Here is a 22,036-nt window from a genome sequence, read left to right as displayed (position 1 = left end):
CTATCAGTGTTTCAATAAGAATGTTATTAACAAAACCGGACCATTTTACAACTGGTTTATAAATGAGTAATACAGTCTATAGACAATCACTACTAAAAACAATTACAGTCTGCCAAAACATTGGACTCTAGCAATTAACCACTTTGTACAGCAGCAGCTGATCATCTGATACCTCCTGGTTCTTTATATTTAGCCTTATATCACCATTTTAAATCCACATATATATTGTACTTCAGCAGAGTGTGTATGTGTGACATACACACACAGTTTATCCTCCTGCTCTGTAAAGAGAAGAAATGTTACTAGTAAAAACCACAGATTTGTTTTGTTTTTTAAGTAGTGTGATAGAGGAACTGTGTAAAATATTAATTCCCAAACTTTTTTTTAGGGAAAGAATTCTCCACTCCTTATTCAATTTTATTTTCCAGTATGCTTTTCTGAGGGAAAAAGGTCAGAGTAATCATTTTCAGAGTTCATATCAGAAGTCCAAGGTGCACAGTTTCACAGGTTCCCCCTCTACTGGCAATCAGGATTAGTTCAATTTAATTTTCTTTCACAATATGCGCGCGCGCACGCACATCAGGAAACTGCTGGTAAATGTTACAAACATTGCTTAAAAGAAGTTAATTCATATTTAATATAATGCTGCCAGCTAGTGGCAACATCTTATTCTGAACTAATATCTAGTTTGTACTGGACGCTTTACCACAAATCTGCTTTGGCAGTTGGACAAAGGAAAATATATTGGTGCAACATGTACTAAGCCACATTAAAACAGCTGAGAAGTTGAGAGAGAATTTGTAAATAAAATGACTTGGAGGGCGAGGGAGGGCTTATGCTTTGTTAGTAAAATAATGTTATTGCTTCTATCATGATATAAACATTAGGGCAAGGAGGCAATATGTGTGCTCCCAAACAGGTCTGCGTGCACATCAGTTTTTAGAGCCTGACCCTTAAGGACTCTCCAGATGTAAGTCCCATTCATGGGGGGGGGGGGGAGAGAGTGTGATCTGCTCTAGCAAAATGTTTAAATGCTAAAAGAAATCGTATAAAAGCAATTCTAAAAATGACAATAAGAAACTGCCATAAAAGCTACATTCTAAATCCAGATCATTGGTTTTATTGTATTTGTTTTCTCATGTATGTTGCCTTGAGAACTTCAGCTATAGGGCAACTCATACAAAAAATAAATAGATACATTTTCAATACTCATAAGGTTTGCCATTTTAATCCACAGTGCTCTCAGTCCCTGCAGTTGTTTTGTTCTCCAGTTTCACACTCTGCTGACATCAGCAATTGTGCACACTCTGTCTTGGTATTAGTCCCTTGGCAACATGTAAATCCCATGGAACCCTTTCTCCTGTAAATTTGTGAATTACTTTTCCTACCTGGCAGTACTTCAAGAACACATTTTCTAAGCACTCTTGGACTGACTTCATAATAAAGCCTGAGGCATTCAAACAGGATGAATGCCTCAAAGTTGAGACTGAATTGCACTGAGCACTTTTCCTACACAATTACCTATCCTTTAGATTTTGTTGTTCTTGTTGTTGTTCTGAGGTCAAAAGTTAGTTTGTGAAATTACATTTTTTTGCTCCTGAAATGTCAGCGTGCAATGAAGTGTAATCTCAGGTTCATAAGAAACAAAGAGGAGTTTTTCGAGGTGAATCGGTGTATTTAAGAATGGTTTCATGTTACCACCAATGGAAGAAAAATGTTAGCTTCTTTTTTACTTTGACCTATAGAAATATTTTTTATTTTTGTATGAATTGTTGCGTGCTTTGTTTTGCTTTATAAGCCACAGAAAGACAGACCTTTCTAAACAAACACTCATAAGTAAATGTATGAGTAATAGTGAAATAAAAGGAATCTAAATTTATTCATTCAATATATTTTACTTCTTTTCATACTAATACACCATTAGTATTTCCAGTGACACTACATGTCAGAATTATCTAGGGCTAGTGCCAAAGCTTTGGCAACCCAAAAGATACTATAATCCTAACCGTGCTAAGGGCCTATTAAGCAGAATGGGCTTTCCATGCTGTAATATCACATATCTGGACATGTTACATTTGCTTGCCCCGCCATTTAAAAACTGAGTCATTCTATTGATCACAAGCTGAACATGGTATGTAAGAAACATAAAGGAGGTGTTCCATTTATGTGAATCAGGTGTATTTTAGACAAATGGTTTCAAGAAAATATTTGCCTCTTTTTGACTTGGATCCACAGGGTATGGAGACAGTCTTGCTGCCAGACCCACTACTGCGGGAGACTTGTTTGCGAGTAGAAAGGCAACCATGTGCCCATTCTATAGTTTACATACTGCCTGCAATAGCACTGCCCATTAAAAACTTTTACAGAGGTTCAGCAGGTGGGAAAGAAGGGTAGAGAAACAGCCAGGAAATGAGAGAAGTTTGGGCCGGAAGATCCACAACAAGAAGGAAGAGCGTGCACACGCACACACCAACAGTGAAAAATGGAGGATGGGAGTTACATGCAAACAGTCCAAGATATTCAAACAGACAAATCTTATGATAGCTAGGTGTGCCTTGCATATTGAAATCAAGGGGTTTCAGAGACACCCAACTCTTCAACAGATTGGGCTGTGAGACAGCTAATTGTTTGTCCTAGTGGTATTCCACTGTTTCCATAGCCAATAGTATTAGAAAGGAAAAACATTTTTCTGCAAGATAAGGAAGTTAGAAAAACAGTTTATAAGTATGCAAGTCTTTTCCACCTTAAACTGAGATTCAGTTTTGTTTTATCTGTACAAAGCGATTTTTAAGTCTTGATCTCAAGGACTCAACAATCTACATTGAAATTGGTGTCATACATATGTAGATCATATAATTTCAGTGATGATACATATACATACATCAGATAAAATTCTTGATCAGATAACAAGAGGGCCTAGAAAGCCAGATGGATGTCAAGTCCCATTTTAAAATATTTTATTTAATAATTTTAAAATATACAATTTTATAATATTTAAGACTTGCAAATAAGATTTAAACACTTTTAATAAAAACAATATTCAGGCAGGTCTACCTGTTGTGCCTCTCTCCAATTTGCTTTACTTTCTGCGATGTGCTGTAGGCTTTTAAAAAATAGTTTTAAAGGGTTATGAACCAGTTTTACAGTGGATGTCCAGGTTCTAAATACTTTTGAATGAATGAATGTTTTTTAAAAGCATACTAAACCTTCGTCTCCCACTTAAGGCCTATTCAAACATACAGCACATTGTGTATCTGAATTTGCAGTAAGCCAGCAAGATCATGCCCAGCCCACATCTATGCATTTGCTATAACATCTATAACACCTGCTATAACATCTAAAATGGTACATACTCACGTATACCTGGTATAATGTACATGTGAAAACTGAGTGATATATAGACTTGGAAATCAGGGTGTTAAAGTCACGCACATCTGAAGCATGGTAGGGCAAGCAAGATCCCATTGACTATTCAGTGTACCCAGTTTGTTGTATATGTGAATAGGCTTTTCAGTGTCAGTGAAATAAATTAAGCGCCAGCAGCAGCGCTTGGTGGGCTGCAAGCCAATATCAGCCATCGCTATGATGTCAGTGTCAGTGCTAGTAGCAAAACTACCACGCTGCAGTCAACACTGTCAAACAGAAAACCCAGTAACATCCAAGTCAATTTCTGCCCTAATTGACACTACACAAGATTTCCTAAAGGAAACAAAAGACAAATGGTCTTTCAACTTGAAGGATGAATTGCTGACAGTTGTCTAGATCAAAGTGCTTCTATTTCTAACAAGCAGGTAAGAGGTTTTCTACTCTTTCTAAAATGTATTCTGTGCGCAGCAACACCTTACAGCCATTGGTACACCATACATGTAACCACTTGATTAGGAATGAAAGGTAAAACTAAAAAAAAAACTCACCCTAATTTAAAAAGCATAGATTGCACTAACTCCTCTTTTGTAGATATGATATTATAAACAGTCTTGGGCAGGGGAGGCTGGTGGCTCCAGTTTCAGTGGGGCAGAGCTTCAATTCTGTGTTTTAGTTACAACCAGCCAGAAGTTTAAAGGAGCTATCCAAGATTCTGGAGCCATTTGGGGGATAGGGTTCAGCACCTTGGATAACTCCTTTAGGCTTCTGGCTGGTTGTAACTAAAACCCAAAATGGAATCTCTGCCCCACCGAAACTGCCCCCTTCCACACTGGAGTCATTCAAGATGAGGCTGGACAGCCATCTGTCAGGGATGCTCTGACTTGGATTCCTGCATTGAGCAGAGGGTTGGACTCGATGGTTTTGTAGGCCCCTTCCAACCCTACTATTCGATGATTCTATGGAGCCACCAGCCTCCCCTGGTCTTGGGGCTTTATATCATACATTTACACAGGCAACTTGGGCCCTAATCCAAAAGGCCACATGCTGATTTGCACATATGCAGCAGGAGTTGCAAGTCCTCTCCTTCTGAGAACAGCTCCACTTTACAAGCTGTCCCTGAAATACAGGGCAACTTCAGAAATATCTTCTGATGCAGCACAAAGAGTTGCTGATTGGATGGGAAGGTTTGAGAGGCCCACATGTATGCATGTAAACAACATTTTCATCCTTAACACAACCACTATCAAGAAAAATAAATTACTTACAAACATTTCCCGTGTTGTCAAAGCTTGTCAGAACATCTTCAACGTTTAATAGTCCACTGTTACATCTAGGAAATAACAAATCATCATCATCACCACCACCACCAAAATTATTCATTTTTCTTTCTTTCTTTCCTTTTTTTTAAAAAAAGAGAGAAATGCCTCACATCTTCATAGCCTACAGCCTCCACCATCATCTTAAAAAAAATCTCACCACTAGAGGGAGAAAAAGAAAAAATTCATCAATATATGGTGTTAAAAGTATAATACGTTAACAATAAAAACGTAGACGACGAGCATGTTTTTATTGTTCAAAAATACTTTAAATTTAATTATGCACACATAGAAAAATAACAATTTCTAAGCTTGCAAAGCCAAAAGCATACTTAGTTAGAAGGCATGCAAGCAAGGCCCTGGAACAAAATGGTTGCAGTGTCTCCCTGGTATGTGTGTGTTACCTGAGCTTGCGGCTCTTCGCTCTGTATCAATGGGCAGCTCTCCCAGTCGAGGGGTGGCACCAAGGCCCCCCGTGCAAGGGGGAAGTGTGTCTTCTCGATATACAATGGTACTAGTTTCCTCAGGAGAGGAACAGGTCCCTTAGTTTCTCCTTTTCCATCTCCTCCACTATGCATCCAGCCTTTTTCCTTTGCACTGGTCTTGGCTCCAGCTTTCTCCTCCTCCTCTGTCCTTGTAACTTTCTGCTTCCTCTCCCTCTTAAGCTTTGCCTCATCTGCCCCTTCAATCAAACCTACATTAAAATGTGGATTTCTCTATTGATTTCTGTGGACAGCTCTCATTTCCATCCTTAAAGACATTTAAAAATAGCTTTTCAACGTGAAACAAAAAATGACCTATCCAGACAATAAGAAAATTCTCTCTGCATTTTTATAACTATGAGTCTCTTCCCCAGTTCTCTTTTGCTCTGCTCTTCTCTTTTCTCCCCACAGAATGCAGAAGGAAAGGGAAGAAGAGAAACAGAGAGAAGAAGAATGGAGGAAGAGACACACACATAACTTCTCACCTTCCACTCTCCTCACCCTGTCTACACTCTTCACCTTATTTAAAAATTGGCCCTACCCTTCTAATGCACACACAGTACTTAAGAGGGCCTCCTCTCTCAACTAACTTCTCCTGCCCAACTGCCAGTTGATCAGCAGTGTTTCAAAGCCTCCCAGGCAGCCATGTCCATCATGCCTCCTCCTCACCTGTCACTTTCACCAGCTAATTCCATCCCCGCTTTCCCCTGGCTTTTTTTTTCAAATTGACTCTCAACATTCTATGGCCACTAAATGTGCTCAGTCCTGATTGTGCTGTTTTGGGATCTGTTTGGTTTTTGCCCCCTTAGGGGTTTTCCCTAAACATTTTTTTGTACTTCTGCAAACCTTAGGGTTCTTCTAAGCCTGCTGATAACACCACCTACACACAAGAGGAAAATGTTTTGCCTACATAAGGATCAGCGCTAACAGTTGAACATCACTACAAAGGGGAATGATTAAACACATTCTTACAAAGCATATTTGGGGAAATCTGGTCCCACTGATGATATTCATTCTGATTTCAACAATAAGGTCTGAACTTTACCAATCCACTTGGCCCATTTATGCAGCCTATTTATGTTTTTTTACTTGAGGGGACAAAAGGAACAAAGGACCTACAAAACCTGAAAGACCTAGAACAATATATTTTGGCCACAATCCCACTGTAGTTACGCAGCTCTGCTTCCCGGATGCACATGGCTATTTGTTAGCAGAAGCGGCTGAATAAAGCAAGACAGAATCCCAAAAGTGAAAGGCTTGGCAAACTTTACTGAGTCATAAACAGATAGACCAAACAAAACTGTAACAATAAGACTGCTGTAAATAATAGTTTGTAGGCAAATTCCCCTGGGCTGTGTTTCCATGACAATGGAAGGGTGAAGCAAACGGAGGAATACCAGTTTTTTCATGGAATCGCAATGGCTCGGCCCAGGGCTCCATGAAGGAGTGCACCACACCATAATAAGTCACTGACAGAAACATACTTCCTGGTGGGGTGGAGGGATTGGAAGTGAATGTCACCAGACTGGCAGGGGCTGCTCAACCAATAAGAGAGGCTCCCCCCTCCAGGCTCTACTCCCCTTTCTCCTGCCACCTGAAACTCCAGTTAGGCGAAGATGCAAAGGACTGAAGCTGGCATTAATTACTCCCAAAAAGCCTTGAACCAAACAGCAGAGGCACACAGCTTTGGAAATAGCACTTCACAGCCATTAGGGGAGTTACTATGCCTTTCACTTGATGAATACATGTACCCTGGGTCTACTTAGTGTTTTTGGCGTAATGGCAATCTCAGTAAATTCGGGAGCAAGCCTCATTGACCACAACAAGAGTTACTTCTGAATAGACTTCCCTGACCTATGCCCTATTCCACCCTTCCCCCCCCCTCTAAAAACTGGGCTTCTGCATTAGCAGGCACCCCTGAATAAATGCACTATTGCACGATAGCACAAATGCATGATAGTAAAATTTGGGGAACAAGCCTCATTGACCACAACGGGAGTTAGCAACAACCCCTGAATTAAAGTGCTATCACACAATAGCGCAAATGCATGATAGTGTTATTTCGAGATACAGTTATACAGTGAAAGAGAGATACTGACATAGGGGGTATGCATATTCCTGGAGAAATGTGCAATAGTGTCATAATGAGAAAGCGAGAGGGAGGGTAGAAGTCCACTGGAGACTGGGGCTTTTTTTGCTATCGCATGATAATGATGCTTTCTAAACACGCAACTGAGGATTCTGCTGTAACTACCTCTGGAACTGCGATCTGGCTGGGAACTTATACATGTACATGCCACCCCACAGCACTATTAATAGTGTCAGCCTTAGCCCCTGATGGAGTAACGGCTTTAAATTTTCAATTCACAGCTCACAGATGGTGGCGGCTGGTGAATGTGGAGTGCTTACTTCGGGTTTGCGATGTCAGGCTAAAGCATTGTTTCGGTTTAATCTTTTACTTAAAAAAGAAAAAAAAAAACTCTGGTCACCAGCCGGGAAATGGTAGAAACATCTGGGAAACACAGTCGGGGAAAACACTGGGGAAACACCCCTTGACCGGGGTCACGGTGAAACTCACACCTCTAGGCAGGGCTAACATACCGGAGTAAATCCAGAGTGTTGGTGTACACCACAACAGAAGGGCAGACAAGCCGAATTAAGGAAAAGAATTGGTCTATAAGCAGTCTCAGGAAATCCGGTTTTTCCACGATAAGCTCCAGTGTGGCTGCTGGATGGCCACGATGTCATGTATCCCTAACGACCTCCACACACAGCCAGTTTGGAGTAAATCGCTTGTGGAAACAGGTCCCTGGCTAAGCAGCAGAGCAGTATAAAACATCACCGTGAATCAGGCCAGGCTTCTAACAGAATGAAACCACTGCTACTACTACACAATGAACATGCTAGTATTTTTATACATAAAAAAATGCTAAGAGGAAACTTATTTGGCTCCACCTAGCTACTGGGCAACATCCACCCCCAGCTCCATTGTGAGCCCTGTTTGCATCCAAGACTGTGTAATGCATCCAGAGGTGTTAATTATCTTTGCACTTTGAGTAGGGATGTATGAAAGTCACTTACCTTTCCGTGGGTTATGTTGATGGGGGGGGAGGCATTCCATCCCTCCCCCTGGAACCCTCGATGGGGAGGAGGCGATCCGTTCCTCCCCCCCCGGAATCCTCCACGGCCGGCTGTGCTCTGTGGCTGCTCCGCAGAGCAGCCAGCCAGGCCAGGCCAGAGCCGTTCGCAATCAGATTTCCGGTCGCGGAGTGCTCGGGGGGGGGGAACTGCGTATGCAAATGGTGGCGGCTATGGCTGCCGCCATTTCCGTTCCTTATTTTTGGCCATCTTAATCTACATAAATATTTACGTAGACTATGACGGCAAAAATAAATGGGAACGCAAATAGCGTAGTGGGCGCTATTTGCGTCCCTTTTTGATTCACCGTTTTAGCCTATGTAAATATTTACGTAGGCTAAAATGTAAATGCCCGCTATGCTATTTGCGTTCCCCTTTATTTTCGCCGTCATAGTCTATGTAAATATTTACGTAGACTAAGACGGCCAAAAATAAGGAACGCAAATGGCGGCAGCCATAGCCGCTGCCATTTGCGTACGCGGTTGTTGTTGTTGTTTTTTTTAACCCAGCCATGATAGGCTATGTAAATCTTTACGTAGCCTATCACGTCGTTTTTGGGGGGGGGTTTAAACCCAGCCATGATAGGCTACGTAAATCTTTACGTAGCCTATCACATCGGGTGTTGTTGTTTTGTTTTTTTTTTACGAAACTGCAAATGGCAGCAGCGGCGGCAGCCGGTCAGAAGACCAGCCGCCGCAGCCGCCGCAGCCGCCGCAGCCGCCGCAGCCGCTGCCACCCGGAAGATCCGCCCCAGGTAAGTCTCGTCCCGGGGGGGATCCGCGGGGGGCAGGGGGGCAGGCCGTTCCGCCACGGAGTTTGGGGGGCTGAATGCACTGGCATTCGGCCTCACTGAGATCCATGGCGGAATTCTCTGCCATCCCTAACTTTGAGTACAAAAAAGCCACCAGGAAGACTATCCACAAGTGGCTCAGAACAACTCTTCGGTACTGAAGGCAGCAATCATGTAAACACTTACTTGAGAATAGATTCTATTGAATTCAGTAGGGCTTACTTTTGATTAGTCATTCATATGATTGCACTGCAAAGTAATGAAGTAAGTTTAGAACTGATAAGAAAATAAGTAACACATGTATTTCAATTCCTCCCCCCAAATTCTGTTCATTTCCAGGAAATAAACCGGGAGGGGGATCCTGCGGTTCTCAGCCAGCAGCAAACTTACAGTGGTCACATTAATGAAGACAGCTTAACATTTATTGTATTAAGTCTGCAGGCTGCTAGGCTATTTTGTCTATTGTGTTTTAATTGTTTATTTTAATATGGGAAATGGCAAAAAGCAACACAAGGGGGTTAGATCTGTGGAATGACAACACTGCAAACAGGGGAGATTGGATTCTATACATCTTTAAAACTTCTGTATCTTAAGTTAACTGTTTTATTTCTCCCCTTCTCACAAGACCATTGTCCTGAACTTGGTAATTTCTCACACACACAATGTTTATAAAGATTCACAACTGGAACACAACTATTATCTTTTATAGTAGTGCTTTAAGATCCAACACTTTGCTAAGATCCAACGTTTGCTATATACAACTGAGAATGCTCTTTCTACATTTTCACATCAAATTAACTGATCAGTGGAATTCCATTTTCCTTCTAATTGCCTAAAATCAACCTGCAATTCTACAGTAGATCCAAAGACAACAAATAAGTGAAAAACCAATACTGCTAAATTTACTAATAAAAAATTCTAGTCTAATAGAGAGAGATCATGGTCTCCTGTTTAAACAGAGTCTTCCCATACAAAATATTTCCTTCTTTCTCTGTGCTGTAAATACAGTGCTTCTTTTTAAGGCAGTAGACCTCAGACTTTTCCGTTCCTGGACCCAAATGTGCAATCCTATACACATTTACCTGAGAATAAGTCCGACTGAACTGAATGGGACTTACTTCTGAGTAGAGATATATAGGATTGAATTGCACATCTCCAACTGCAACATGGGATATACTTAAAAAAATGTCACTGTATATGCCTGTTTTTCTCCTCTCTTTCAGCTTATGATATGCAAAAGAGAGGAAGGCTTCTGTACTTTCAACAGTTGTGAGAACAGTACAGTTTGTGATCCAGGGAAGAAAAAGCCACACTGACCAAAATATCTTTTTTTTTACATGACTATAAAAAGATAACTGTATCATCCTTTGTATTTGGTCTCTCTCTTTCAGAAAATAGAAAAAGTGTGACCGAACTTGAGTTGGGGTGTGACCCATTTCTGGGGCTCCACCACCAAGGTGAAGACCAGTGTTCTAATCTAAAGCATCCCCAAAAGAGCACCCATGTTTTTGTAAAAGCACTACACTGATATACTGATGAAAGATTTATTTTATGACCCACCATCTACAGACTCCAGGTTTTTCTAAAACAGTTACTGCCTAGCCAGTAAACTTTTATAGAATGAAATGTGGAACAGATTCCAGGTACTTGCGGATGAGACTGGAGGACAGCCTGCAGAGGAAGAATCACAGGGGAACCTGCATGAGAGTGAGCAAGAGGCTGAAGGTCAGTCAAACAGAGGTGATGAAACCCAGGCCTACAAGAAGAAGAAGAGAAGAGTGGTAGTAGTGGGAGACTCCTTGCTGCGTGGGATCGAGACCCAAGTATGTCGCAAAGACCCGTGGACTTGCCAGGTATGTTGTCTCCTGGGAGGACAGATTAGAGACGTGACTGAAAGGTTGCCTGCACTCATAAAGCCCACTGACAGGTATCCCTTTCTTCTCATCCATGTGGGAACAAATGATACCGCCAAGCGAAGCTACGAAGAGATCACATCAGACTTTGAAGCTTTGGGAAGGAAACTCAAGAACTTGGGGGCCCAGATAGTTTTCTCATCCATCCTTCCAGTAGTTAGAAGACGGATAGAAAGGGAACGAAAAATACTCCGGGTGAATGACTGGCTACGAAGGTGGTGCCGACGAGAGAGATTTGGATTCTGGGACCACGGGCTATACTTCCTGGAAGATGGGCTGTTGGCTAGGGACGGGTTGCACCTCACAAAGGATGTGAAGAATGTGATTGGCCACAGCATGAAGAACTTCATCAGGAGGGCTTTAAACTGAATCCTACGGGGAAGGGAGATGTAATGTTGGGGGTAACAATGGACGTAGGCGCATGCACTGCAATGGAGAGAACAGCTCTGATAGCGCCCAATAATAGTCTTCAGACACATGTAGGAAGAAAGCCAGACTATGAAGCACATGGTCTTCCATTTCTATATACTAATGCCCAGAGTATGGGAAACAAACAGAATGAACTTGAACTCTTAATACAAGAGGGAAATTATGACCTGATAGGTATAACTGAGACTTGGTGGGATGACTCTCATTACTAGAATACAGCAATTGAAGGATATAACTTGTTCAAAAAGAACAGGAGGAACAGAAAGGGAGGTGGGGTTGCACTGTATGTGAAAAATACATATCTCTGCACAGAAAGACAGGAGGAGGAGCTTGGTAGCCCCGTCGAGAACATCTGGGTTGAAATAAATGGAGCAAAGAATAAAAGGAACCTGGTGGTTGGAGTCTACTACCGGCCACCCAATCAAGGAGAAGACAAGGATGAAACTTTTGGAAAGCAAGCAGCCAATGTTTTAAGGAAGCATGATGTGGTAGTAATGAGGGACTTCAATTTCCCCGATATTTGTTGGGAGACAAATTCTGCAAAACATGGCCCCTCCAGGAAATTCCTGACTTGTGTGGCTGATAACTTCCTCCTACAGAAAGTAGAGGAAGGAACTAGAGGATCGGCTATCCTTGACTTGAACCTAACCAACAGAGATGACTTAGTGGATAAAGTAGCAGTTACAGGAACTCTGGGGGAAAGCGACCATGTTATATTTGAGTTCTTGGCTCTAAGGGAAGCAAAAGCCGAGTGTAGTCAAACGTGTACCCTGGATTTTAGGAAAGCTGATTTTAATAAACTCAGAACAATGATCAGTAAGGTCAGTAAAGTCCCATGGCAAGCGACGCTAACAAGAAAAGGGGTCCAAGATGGGTGGGAGCTTTTAAAAAAGGAAATTCTTAAGGTACAAACACAAACAATTCCAACAAGAAGAAAAGGTGGAAGACAACAGAAGAAGCCAATGTGGCTTCACAAAAAGCTTAGGGATGACCTGAAAACAAAAAAGGACACATATAGGAAGTGGAAAGAAGGCCAAGTAACAAAGGAAGAGTACAGGCAGATAGCACAGAATTGTCAGGGAGGCTAAAGCTGAGAATGAGCTGAGGTTAGCAAGGGATGCTAAAAACAACAAAAAGGCTTTCTTCAGCTACGTGCATAGTAAAAGGCAGAGGAAAGAAATGGTGGCTCAGCTATTAAATAAGGATGGCAAAACGATAACAGATGACAAAGGAAGAGGTGCTCAATTCCTACTTTGGCTCAGTCTTCCCACAAAAGAGGGTCTATGACCCCCCCTGGCAAAGGTGAAGTACAGGCTGAAGGGGCAGGACTGCAGCTTGAGATCGACAGGCATATGGTCAAGGAACACCTAATTACTTTGAATGAGTTCAAATCTCCAGGGCCAGATGAACTGCATCCTAGAGTAATAAAGGAACTGGCAGAAGAACTCTCAGAACCGCTGTCTATTCTCTTTGAGAAATCATGGAGGACGGGGGAAGTGCCAGATGACTGGAGGAGGGCTAACGCTGTCCCTATCTTCAAAAAGGGTAAAAAGGAGGAACCTGGGAACTACAGACCAGTCAGTCTGACATCAATCCCTGGGGAAATTCTGGAGCAGATGATAAAGGAATCCATCTGGAAGCACCTTGACAACAATGCCGTGATTACTTGAAGCCGACATGGATTTGTCAAAAACAAGTCCTGCCAGACAAATCTGATCTCATTTTTTGATCAGGTAACCTCCCTTGTGGACTGTGGGAATGCTGTAGACATCATATACCTCGACTTCAGCAAAGCTTTCGACAAAGTGCCCCATGATATCCTGATGAGCAAACTAGTTGTTTCATCTAGCTCAAAGTGGGCTAGATGAAACAATAATCCGGTGGATCCACAGTTGGCTACAGAATCGTACTCAAAGAGTGCTTATCAATAGGACCTTCTCAAACTGGGGAGACGTAGCAAGTGGGGTACCGCAGGGCTCAGTCCTGGGCCCAGTGCTCTTCAACATTTGTATTAATGACTTGGAGGAGGAGGTGCAGGGAATGCTGATCAAATTTGCAGATGACACAAAATTGGGCGGGATAGCTAATATTTTGGAAGACAGAAACAAAATTCAAAGTGATCTGGATAGACTGGAGCACTGGGCAGAAAACAACAGAATGACATTTAATAGGGATAAATGCCAAGTTCTTCACCTAGGAAAAAGAAACCAAATGCACAGTTACAAGATGGGGGATACGTGGCTCAACCACACTACAAGAAAGAAGGATCTTGGAATTGTTGTCGATCACAAGCTGAATATGAGCCAACAATGTGGCTATAAAAAAGGCAAATGCTCTTTTGGGCTGCATTAATAGAAGCATAGCTTCCAAATCCCGGGAAATACTAGTTCCCCTCTACTCAGCACTGGTTAGGCCTCATCTGGAGTACTGTGTCCAGTTCTGGGCACCACACTTTAAGAAGGATGCAGACAAACTGGAGAGGGTTCAGAGGAGGGCAACAAAGATCATCAGGGGACTGGAAACAAAGCCCTATGAAGAGAGACTGAAAGAACTGGGCATGTTTAGCCTTGAGAAGACTGAGGGGAGATATGATAGCACTCTTCAAGTACTTGAAAGGTTGTCAAAGAGAAGTAGGCCAGGATCTCTCCTTGATCATCCCAGAGTGCAGGACATGGAAGAATGGGCTCAAGTTACAGGAAACCAGATTCTGGCTGAACATCAGGAAAAAAGTCCTGACTGTTAGAGCAATATGACAATGGAACCAATTACCTGGGGAGGTGGTGGGCTCTCCCACACTGGAGGCCTTCAAGACGAGGCTGGACAGCCATCTGTCAGGGATGCTCTGACTTGGATTCCTGCATTGAGCAGGGGGTTGGACTCGATGGCCTTGTAGGCCCCTTCCAACCCTACTATTCTATGATTCTATGAAATAAAAAGAAAGAACAGGGCCATAACTCAGTGGTTGAGCACCTGCTTTCTATGCAGAAGGTCCCAGGCTCAATCCCCGACATCTCCAGGTAGGGCTAGGAAAGAATCCTGCCTGAAACCCTGAAGAGTCACTGCTGGTCAGTTTTGACAATACTGGGCTAGATGGACCAATGGTCTGACTCAGTATAAGGCAGCTTCCTAAGTGAACTAAATACCCAGATAGGTCGAGGGCTGGATTATCTGTTAGGCACAATAGGCATAGTGCCTAGGGCCTACAAAAATCCCAAGAGCCTACAAAATTTGGGGGCCTACAAAAAGATCCAATTCAATTAAAGCATATTATTTTTTGATTTAGCCATTTACTCATACAGGTATACTATGTCTTAAGTATATGTAAATTAAACATGAACTTAGTAGGTCTTTTGTTAGCAAAAGCACAGCTTACATCTTCCAATTTCAGAGTTGTTGTTTTGTGTTTTTTTGCACAAGCTCATTCTTAATTGAGAGTAGCGCAAATGAAGATAGTTATTTCTGTCTCATAGTTGACCATTTGGAAAACTTGTCACCAACTTGTCTGTTGTTTGTATAATTATCATTTCTGCCACAGATTTCCTGTCTGCATACATACATGAAAACAATAAAAATTCATCTGTGAATGCATGTTCAAAATCTGATGGATAGGTGTCTATTAATGCCTTTGCTCTAGAGGCCACTACATCATTGGACATAGACTTATCCACAAAAAAACTAAACCTCTCATTGAATGTGGTATATGCTACTTGCCGTCTGCTCATCTCAATGATAAGCTTATTCCTTGCAGGATATAAGAACTGTGTGCAGAATTTGTCACTGGCACTGAAACCAGAGTCAGTATTATCCATGCGAACTTCATATATAAAAAACCCAGGTTCTCAGTTGTTTGAGTTGTGTAGTCTCCTTGTGGTTAGATGGTGTGAGTTTTTTTTCAACAGCCCTCCATTGGCTAATGGCTAGGTAAGGCTTGCAGAGTTTAGTCTTCCAAAAAAATTTAGGCACCTACAGTTATGAGAGTGCCTAGGGCCTACAAAAACTTTAATCTGGCCCTGGATACATCTGCCTCTTTTTAAGGCATATCTTGTTTTCATAAGCTTTTTCAAACTAAGCTCTTGCACCTCTTCATTTCTCCTTTTTATTCCCTTTCCCTAACCTTGTGTGTACAGTTTTTAAATTGTTAACCTGTGGTCTGGGTCAGCTGATATTTTAATGCTGCTTCGTACCAGTGCCTAAAAAAGGTAAAGGTGTCCCCAACCAGTCGTGTCCGACTCTAGGGTGTGGTGCTCATCTCCATTTCTAAGCCGAAGAGCCAGCGCTGTCCGAAGACGCTTCCCTGGTAATGTGGCCGGCATGACTGAACACCGAGGTGCACGGAGCGCTGTTACCTTTCCCGACGAAGCGGTACCTATTTATCTACTTGCAATTTCTTGCTTTCGAACTGCTAGGTTGGCAGGAGCTGGGACTGAAGACGGGAGCTCACTCCGTCACGTGGCACTCAGGTCTCGAACTGCTGTCCTGCCGACCTTCTGGTCTGCAGTTCAGCGTCTTAACCACTGCCTAGGCATATCACAAATTAGCAGCAGCAATAGTAGTAATTTATCACTTAAAGAAGTGAATATGTAGTCCCAAAGAACGGCCATATTTTTCATTGGAGAAAAAAATGGGGTGAGAGAAAAAGGAGCCAATGATCTATTATATACAGCAGAGGCTTATTGCAGAGCAGATATACAAGGAACGGCGGCTTTCCTGTAGCCCTAAAATTAACATAGCGGCTTCTGCTGGAATTGTTCTGGAAGAGATTACAACCCAATCTTGTAGCTCTAGTAATATTCAAGTTATAGGATTTCATAAAGCTTACTGGAAATTTAACAGCCCTGTGGTCATAATCTATTGGAAAGACCATGGGGCAAGATCTGAGGAATAGAGCTTCAAACTGAACCACTGAAGGAAAAATACTGCACACAGGTGAAAGGAATTCAGTTCATATGTACGTAGACAGCAGAAGGGCCTGAACAGGAGAGCAATTTCCAACCATGGCTGCCTGTCTTAGTGTTTGTGGATGTTGTAGCATCTTAAGTGTAAATAAAGTCTAATTACATTTATAAATGTTGCTAATTTTTAAAATTTGGTATATTTTGTGGCCTTGAGGGGAAAAATAACCCCTGAATTAGTATTATTTACCTAACTTCTCATTTGGACTTAATCTAAGAGCTGCACATCATCATTCTCTCAGTTCTAACCCTCGAGTTAGTTGTTTGGAAGGTCATAACAATCAGCACACAATAAAATATGCCACTCGCCTTGCAAAACGGTCTTCAAGCCCTCTAGTGCAGCAATTCCAGCTTAGTTCATAGCATATCTGAATACACTATTTGATCTATGTTGATAGCCCTTGAATGGATATAGCTTGGCCTTTAGACTTTTTGCCATGAGCCACAGACAACCTTGTGAACTTTCTACAGTATTTAGCCCTGTCAAGAATATACCTCACAGCCCTAAGATGCTCAGTGGGCTTTCTGAGAAACAAACCTGGGAAATGGGAAAATTCAAAGCTGTCTTAACCAAATTTCTGGATAAAATCAGAGTATTACTTTACTGTTTGGAACATTAGTATAAAAGGTAAGGCATGATCCAAAGGCAGAGGAACTAGAGACCAAATCGCAAACATCCGCTGGATAATGGAGAAAGCCAGGGAGTTTCAGAAAAACATCTATTTCTGTTTTATTGACTATTCTAAAGCCTTTGACTATGTGGACCATAAAAAATTGTGGCAAGTTCTTGGTGGTAGGGGGATACCAAGTCATCTTGTCTGCCTCCTGAGGAATCTGTATAACGACTAAGTAGCAACGGTAAGAACAGACCACGGAACAATGGACTGGTTTAAGATTGGGAAAGGAGTTCGGCAGGGTTGTATACTCTCACCCTACCTATTCAACCTGTACACATAACACATCATGAGATGTGCTGGGCTTGACGAAGCCAAGGCTGGAGTTAAAATCGCTGGAAGAAACATTAACAATCTCAGATATGCAGATGATACCACTTTGATGGCTGAAAGCGAGGAGGAGCTGAGGAACCTTATGACAAAGGTGAAAGAAGAAAGTGCAAAAGCTGGGTTGCAGTTAAACCTCAAAAAAACCAAGATTATGGCAACCAGCTTGATTGATAACTGGCAAATAGAGGGAGAAAATGTGGAGGCAGTGACAGACTTTGTCTTTCTAGGCGCAAAGATTACTGCAGACGCTGACTGTAGCCAGGAAATCAGAAGACGTTTACTTCTTGGGAGGACAGCAATGACAAATCTTGATAAAACAGTTAAGAGCAGAGACATCACACTGACAACAAAGGTCCGCATAGTGAAAGCAATGGTATTCCCTGTAGTAACCTATGGCTGCGAGAGCTGGACCATAAGGAAGGCTGAGCAAAGGAAGATAGATGCTTTTGAACTGTGGTGCTGGAGGAAAATTCTGAGAGTGCCTTGGACTGCAAGAAGATCAAACCAGTCCATACTCCAGGAAATAAAGCCAGACTGCTCACTTGAGGGAATGATATTAAAGGCGAAACTGAAGTACTTTGGCCACATAAAGAGAAGACAGGATACCCTGGAGAAGATGCTGATGCTAGGGAAAGTGGAAGGCAAAAGGAAGAGGGGCCGACCAAGGGCAAGATGGATGGATGATATTCTGGAGGTGACAGACTCGACCTTGGGGGAGCTGGAGGTGGCGACGGCCAACAGGAAGCTCTGGTGTGGGCTGGTCCATGAAGTCACGAAGAGTCGGAAATGACTGAACGAATAAACAATGATAAGATGATCCAAACCTGGTCATTATTACTATAAGGAACAATAGATCATAGAATCATAAGGTTGGAAGAGGCCTAGAAGACCATCGAGTCCCACACCCTGCTCGGTGCAGGAAGTCTGATTCCCAGGCAGTCTCCCATCCAAGTACTAACCAGGGTTGACCCTGATTAGCTTCTGAGATCAGACGAGATCAGGCACATCTAGCCCTTTGCTCAATGTTACTTCAATAAGACACTGTAAAAGTTACAATGTACACATTAATGCTAAAAAGTACTGTTTTTAAAATACAGGCAATAACGTGGAGGTTAAAAATTCAAATGTAAGCAAACATTTCAGGGAAAGTGACCACTAATTTTCAGTGGGTCAACAGCTGACCATTATTTTTGGTTACCACTGACCAACCCTTTCCCAGAAGACTTGAGAGGGACAATATTGTTCTCTTACCCATTACGAAGTCCAGAGAGAATTGGCATTCTCTGCCAATTAAGGAATCCCTATCGCTGCTTCAGACTTTCCCCCAAACCTGGCACAAAGTGACAGCCACTTGTTTCCCTTAAAATGATATTCCATTTAAATGACAAATACTACCCACTGAATATATAAAGGTTCACTTTAATGCAAAATACCTTTACTGCATACATGTGTAGCACATAACACAGACTGCGATTTGTATTACAGGAAACAGGAGCCTAGGACCTATATGTTTTTGAAAGAACAATGCTTTTGTCCAAACACGTCATAATACCTAGATCTGAATACAAACCTTACATCTGTTACCTGGCAAATCCCTACAGATTTTCCTTAAACTTTGTTGCCAGATTTTGAAACAGGTCTGTAGTTTCCCTACTCCTTCAAACAACTGTTCTTTCTCCCTTGCTGCCACTTATACCTAACATTGTCTCCTAAAACATCTCCATGATGCTTTCTCTATTTCCCCCTTTCAAACTCCTTCTCAAAACTCACTTTTTCCATGAAGCCTTTGGCACAACCCCTTTGTTCTCATTCCCCCTAAGTACATGTGATTGAACACATATTCTTCCCCTATTTATCATCGTTGTCTCCAGCTCCTCCTCACCCTACCCATTACCTCCCTTGTGCTAAATTTGGATTGTAAACTCCTCACAGGAGGAAGCCATGCTCTTGTTATTCATTTGTAATGTTTCATACACATTGATGACAATATATAAATACTATTTAAAAATCATGTTTAACGAAGTATAGGTAAATGCAGCTTCACACAACCACTGAGAGGGTGGCCAACTGTGTGTGTTTAAAAAAAAAAAAGGACTGCTGTTTACTCAGTTCCTGGATGGGAACAGCCTGGCCACAGTGATACACTCACTGATAATCTGGTGTGTTTTGATTACTGTAATGCGCTCTAAGCAGGGCTACCTTTACACTTGATCTAGAGGCTACAGCAAGTGCAGAATACAATGACTAGGCTGTTTGGCTGGCATGGCTACCTGTGAACATGTGGCACCTTTGTTGCGAGATCTGCACTGGCTGCCAATTTGCCACTAGGTCAGATTTAAGGTTCTGGCATTAACTTATAAAGACCTAAACAGCCAGGGTACCTGAGAGATTGCCTACTCTCACACAGGGTGTGTTTCCATCAGCGATTTACTCCAGCATGGCTGCGTGTTGGGGTTGCGTGGTTTACATACCGTAGTGGCCATCCAGCAGGCATCCTGGAGTTCATTGCAGAAAAACCAGTTCTTCTGAGACAGGTTATAATCTGGCTTTTCCTCTTTACTTCGGCTTGGTTATGGTGCGGTTGGGGTGTGTTCCATCACCCACACTCGCATCGGTATCATAGTCCTGCTCATGGGGGCATGTAGTCCTGCCCATGGGGCGTGTCGCTCACCTGCCTATGACCTCACTGACCCAATCCTTTCCCTCCGTTTTCCAGAAGTTTCAATTTCATTTTGGAGCAGGATGCTGAGGGACCAACTTTTTTAAAAAAAAACAACAACCCCAAAATAAGCACAAGATCACTAGCGCATATAAGCGTGCTATCATGGGCAAGCAAGTGCTCCCACTACAGCCTGAAAATAAGTTTTATCTCAGGTCGCTTCCCCAGAACTACACATGGGGAGGATCCACAGCTAATATTCCTTTGTGTCCTTCACTCCCCTTTCGCAAGTTTCATAGTTCAGCTTTCGTATATTACATGCTAAGGCGCTATCTCATTAGAATACCATTGCAGTGATCTTCCATCAATATGCATACCCTCCATGTCACTATCACGCTATCACTCTATCACAAAATGGCACTAACATGCTATCGCGATAGCGCATTTATTCAGGGGTGCCTGCTAATGCGGTACCCTGGTATTTAGACGGAAAGGAAAAAAATGGGTGGAATGGGGCATTGGTCTGGGAAGTCTACTCAGAAGTAAATCCCATTGTGGTCAATGAGGCTTGTTCCTGAGATTGCCATTAAAGGGAGTAGAGCCTGGAGGGGGGAGCCTCATCTATTGGTTGAACAGCCCCTGCCAGTCTGGTGATGTTCACTTCCAGTCCCCCCACCCCACCTGGAAGTATGTTTCCATCAGTGACTTATAATGGTGCGGTGCACTCCTTCATGGAACCATGCACGGAGCCATGCAGATTTCATGCAAACTCCAGTATTCCTTCATTTGCTTTGCCCTTCCGTTTTCATGGAAACATGGCCACAGACCTGCCCAAATACTGCAGTCATCTTCAGAGACCCTCCTGGTTGTACCACACCTGCAGATGCTCATCTGGCAATGACCAGGAGGAGAGCTATCTCTGTAATGGTGTCCATGCTCTGGAACAGCCTTCATCCAGATATAAGACATGCGCTTGTGTGTGTGTGTATATATGTTTTCTTTAGTCATTTCATTGACAAGATATTCAACATAAAAATATAACCATCAGCAAGTATGAAATAACATTCCAGCAACCACCAGCGTGCAGTAATACAGATATATAAACTCCTTCCCAAAGATTTACTGATCTAGATTTAGCTAGGAAGTATTAATTAGATCTTTCCAAATGGTTACATATGATTGAGGAGGTTTCAAGCCCCCTTTGCAATGGTTAGCAAAAGAGATCCAAGGTTACCCACATCTGTAAAAGTAATTGTCAACTGCATTATTGCATATGGCCCTTAGCTCTCTGGGATATAGCCTTGCTAGAAAAGTTAACCAAAGTCCCTTTTCCCAGCCTTCAGTTGATGGCCTGCTTGTAGACTTCCAAACTGATGTGATTTCCATTCTTGCTGCAGTCCAGAAAAAATGTCAGCAAGTCCTTATGCAGCAGATGCTAGTTGTCTCCCACAAAAAGGGAAGTAGTCTCAGTTCCGGTGTTTTATGACCTCACAATCCCACCACATGTATCTAAAGGTCCCTCTCTGAGAGCAGCCTCTCCAGCACTGCGGGTTCCTCCCCTTATCATAACTGATTTTTACTGGTGTGAGATGCCGCTTATATATTGTTTTAGTTGCATTTTCCCTCAACTTAGGGAAAATCGCTCTGTACAGGGATACAGACCAGAATTCCACTGACCATCTTCAATGCTAATATTTAGATCTTTTTCCCATACCTGTCTCACCCCTTTAGTATCTCCCAGATACCTCCATAAGCATTCTGTATATTTGTGAGACCAGACCTTTTGAGTTGGGATTGATTTCTGTCATAAGGTTTTCATATTTGGTTAGAGGAAATACCAGTTGTGCTTTTACTGATGCTGTTACAGTTTTGAGGATCTCTTTGTTTACCATGGCACTTGGGGGCTTATAATGCCAAACATTATGGTTTTAAGCTGTGTTTAACCACTAGATATGTTGGAGAGTCTTGGATATTATATTTGCATATT

The 22,036-nt window shown here is 42.3% G+C and overlaps 1 protein-coding gene across 1 annotated transcript in view; it reads right to left on the bottom strand.

Moving 5' to 3' along the window:
• The window catches only part of CAMKMT (calmodulin-lysine N-methyltransferase), a 450,591-nt gene that overhangs the window by 409,654 nt on the left and 18,901 nt on the right, over positions 1–22,036 (bottom strand). Inside the window, exon 3 of the mRNA XM_084828963.1 lies at positions 4,632–4,696. Coding sequence (XP_084685089.1) covers positions 4,632–4,696 — 65 coding nt within the window. The remainder of the gene's footprint in view (positions 1–4,631; positions 4,697–22,036) is intronic.

The sequence above is a fragment of the Heloderma suspectum genome, chromosome 1, assembly GCF_057233095.1.
Source record: "Heloderma suspectum isolate Gila_16-S chromosome 1, 16-S_ref, whole genome shotgun sequence".
Taxonomy (NCBI): Eukaryota; Metazoa; Chordata; class Lepidosauria; order Squamata; family Helodermatidae; genus Heloderma; species Heloderma suspectum.
This window is presented reverse-complemented; position numbering and strand designations above follow the sequence as displayed.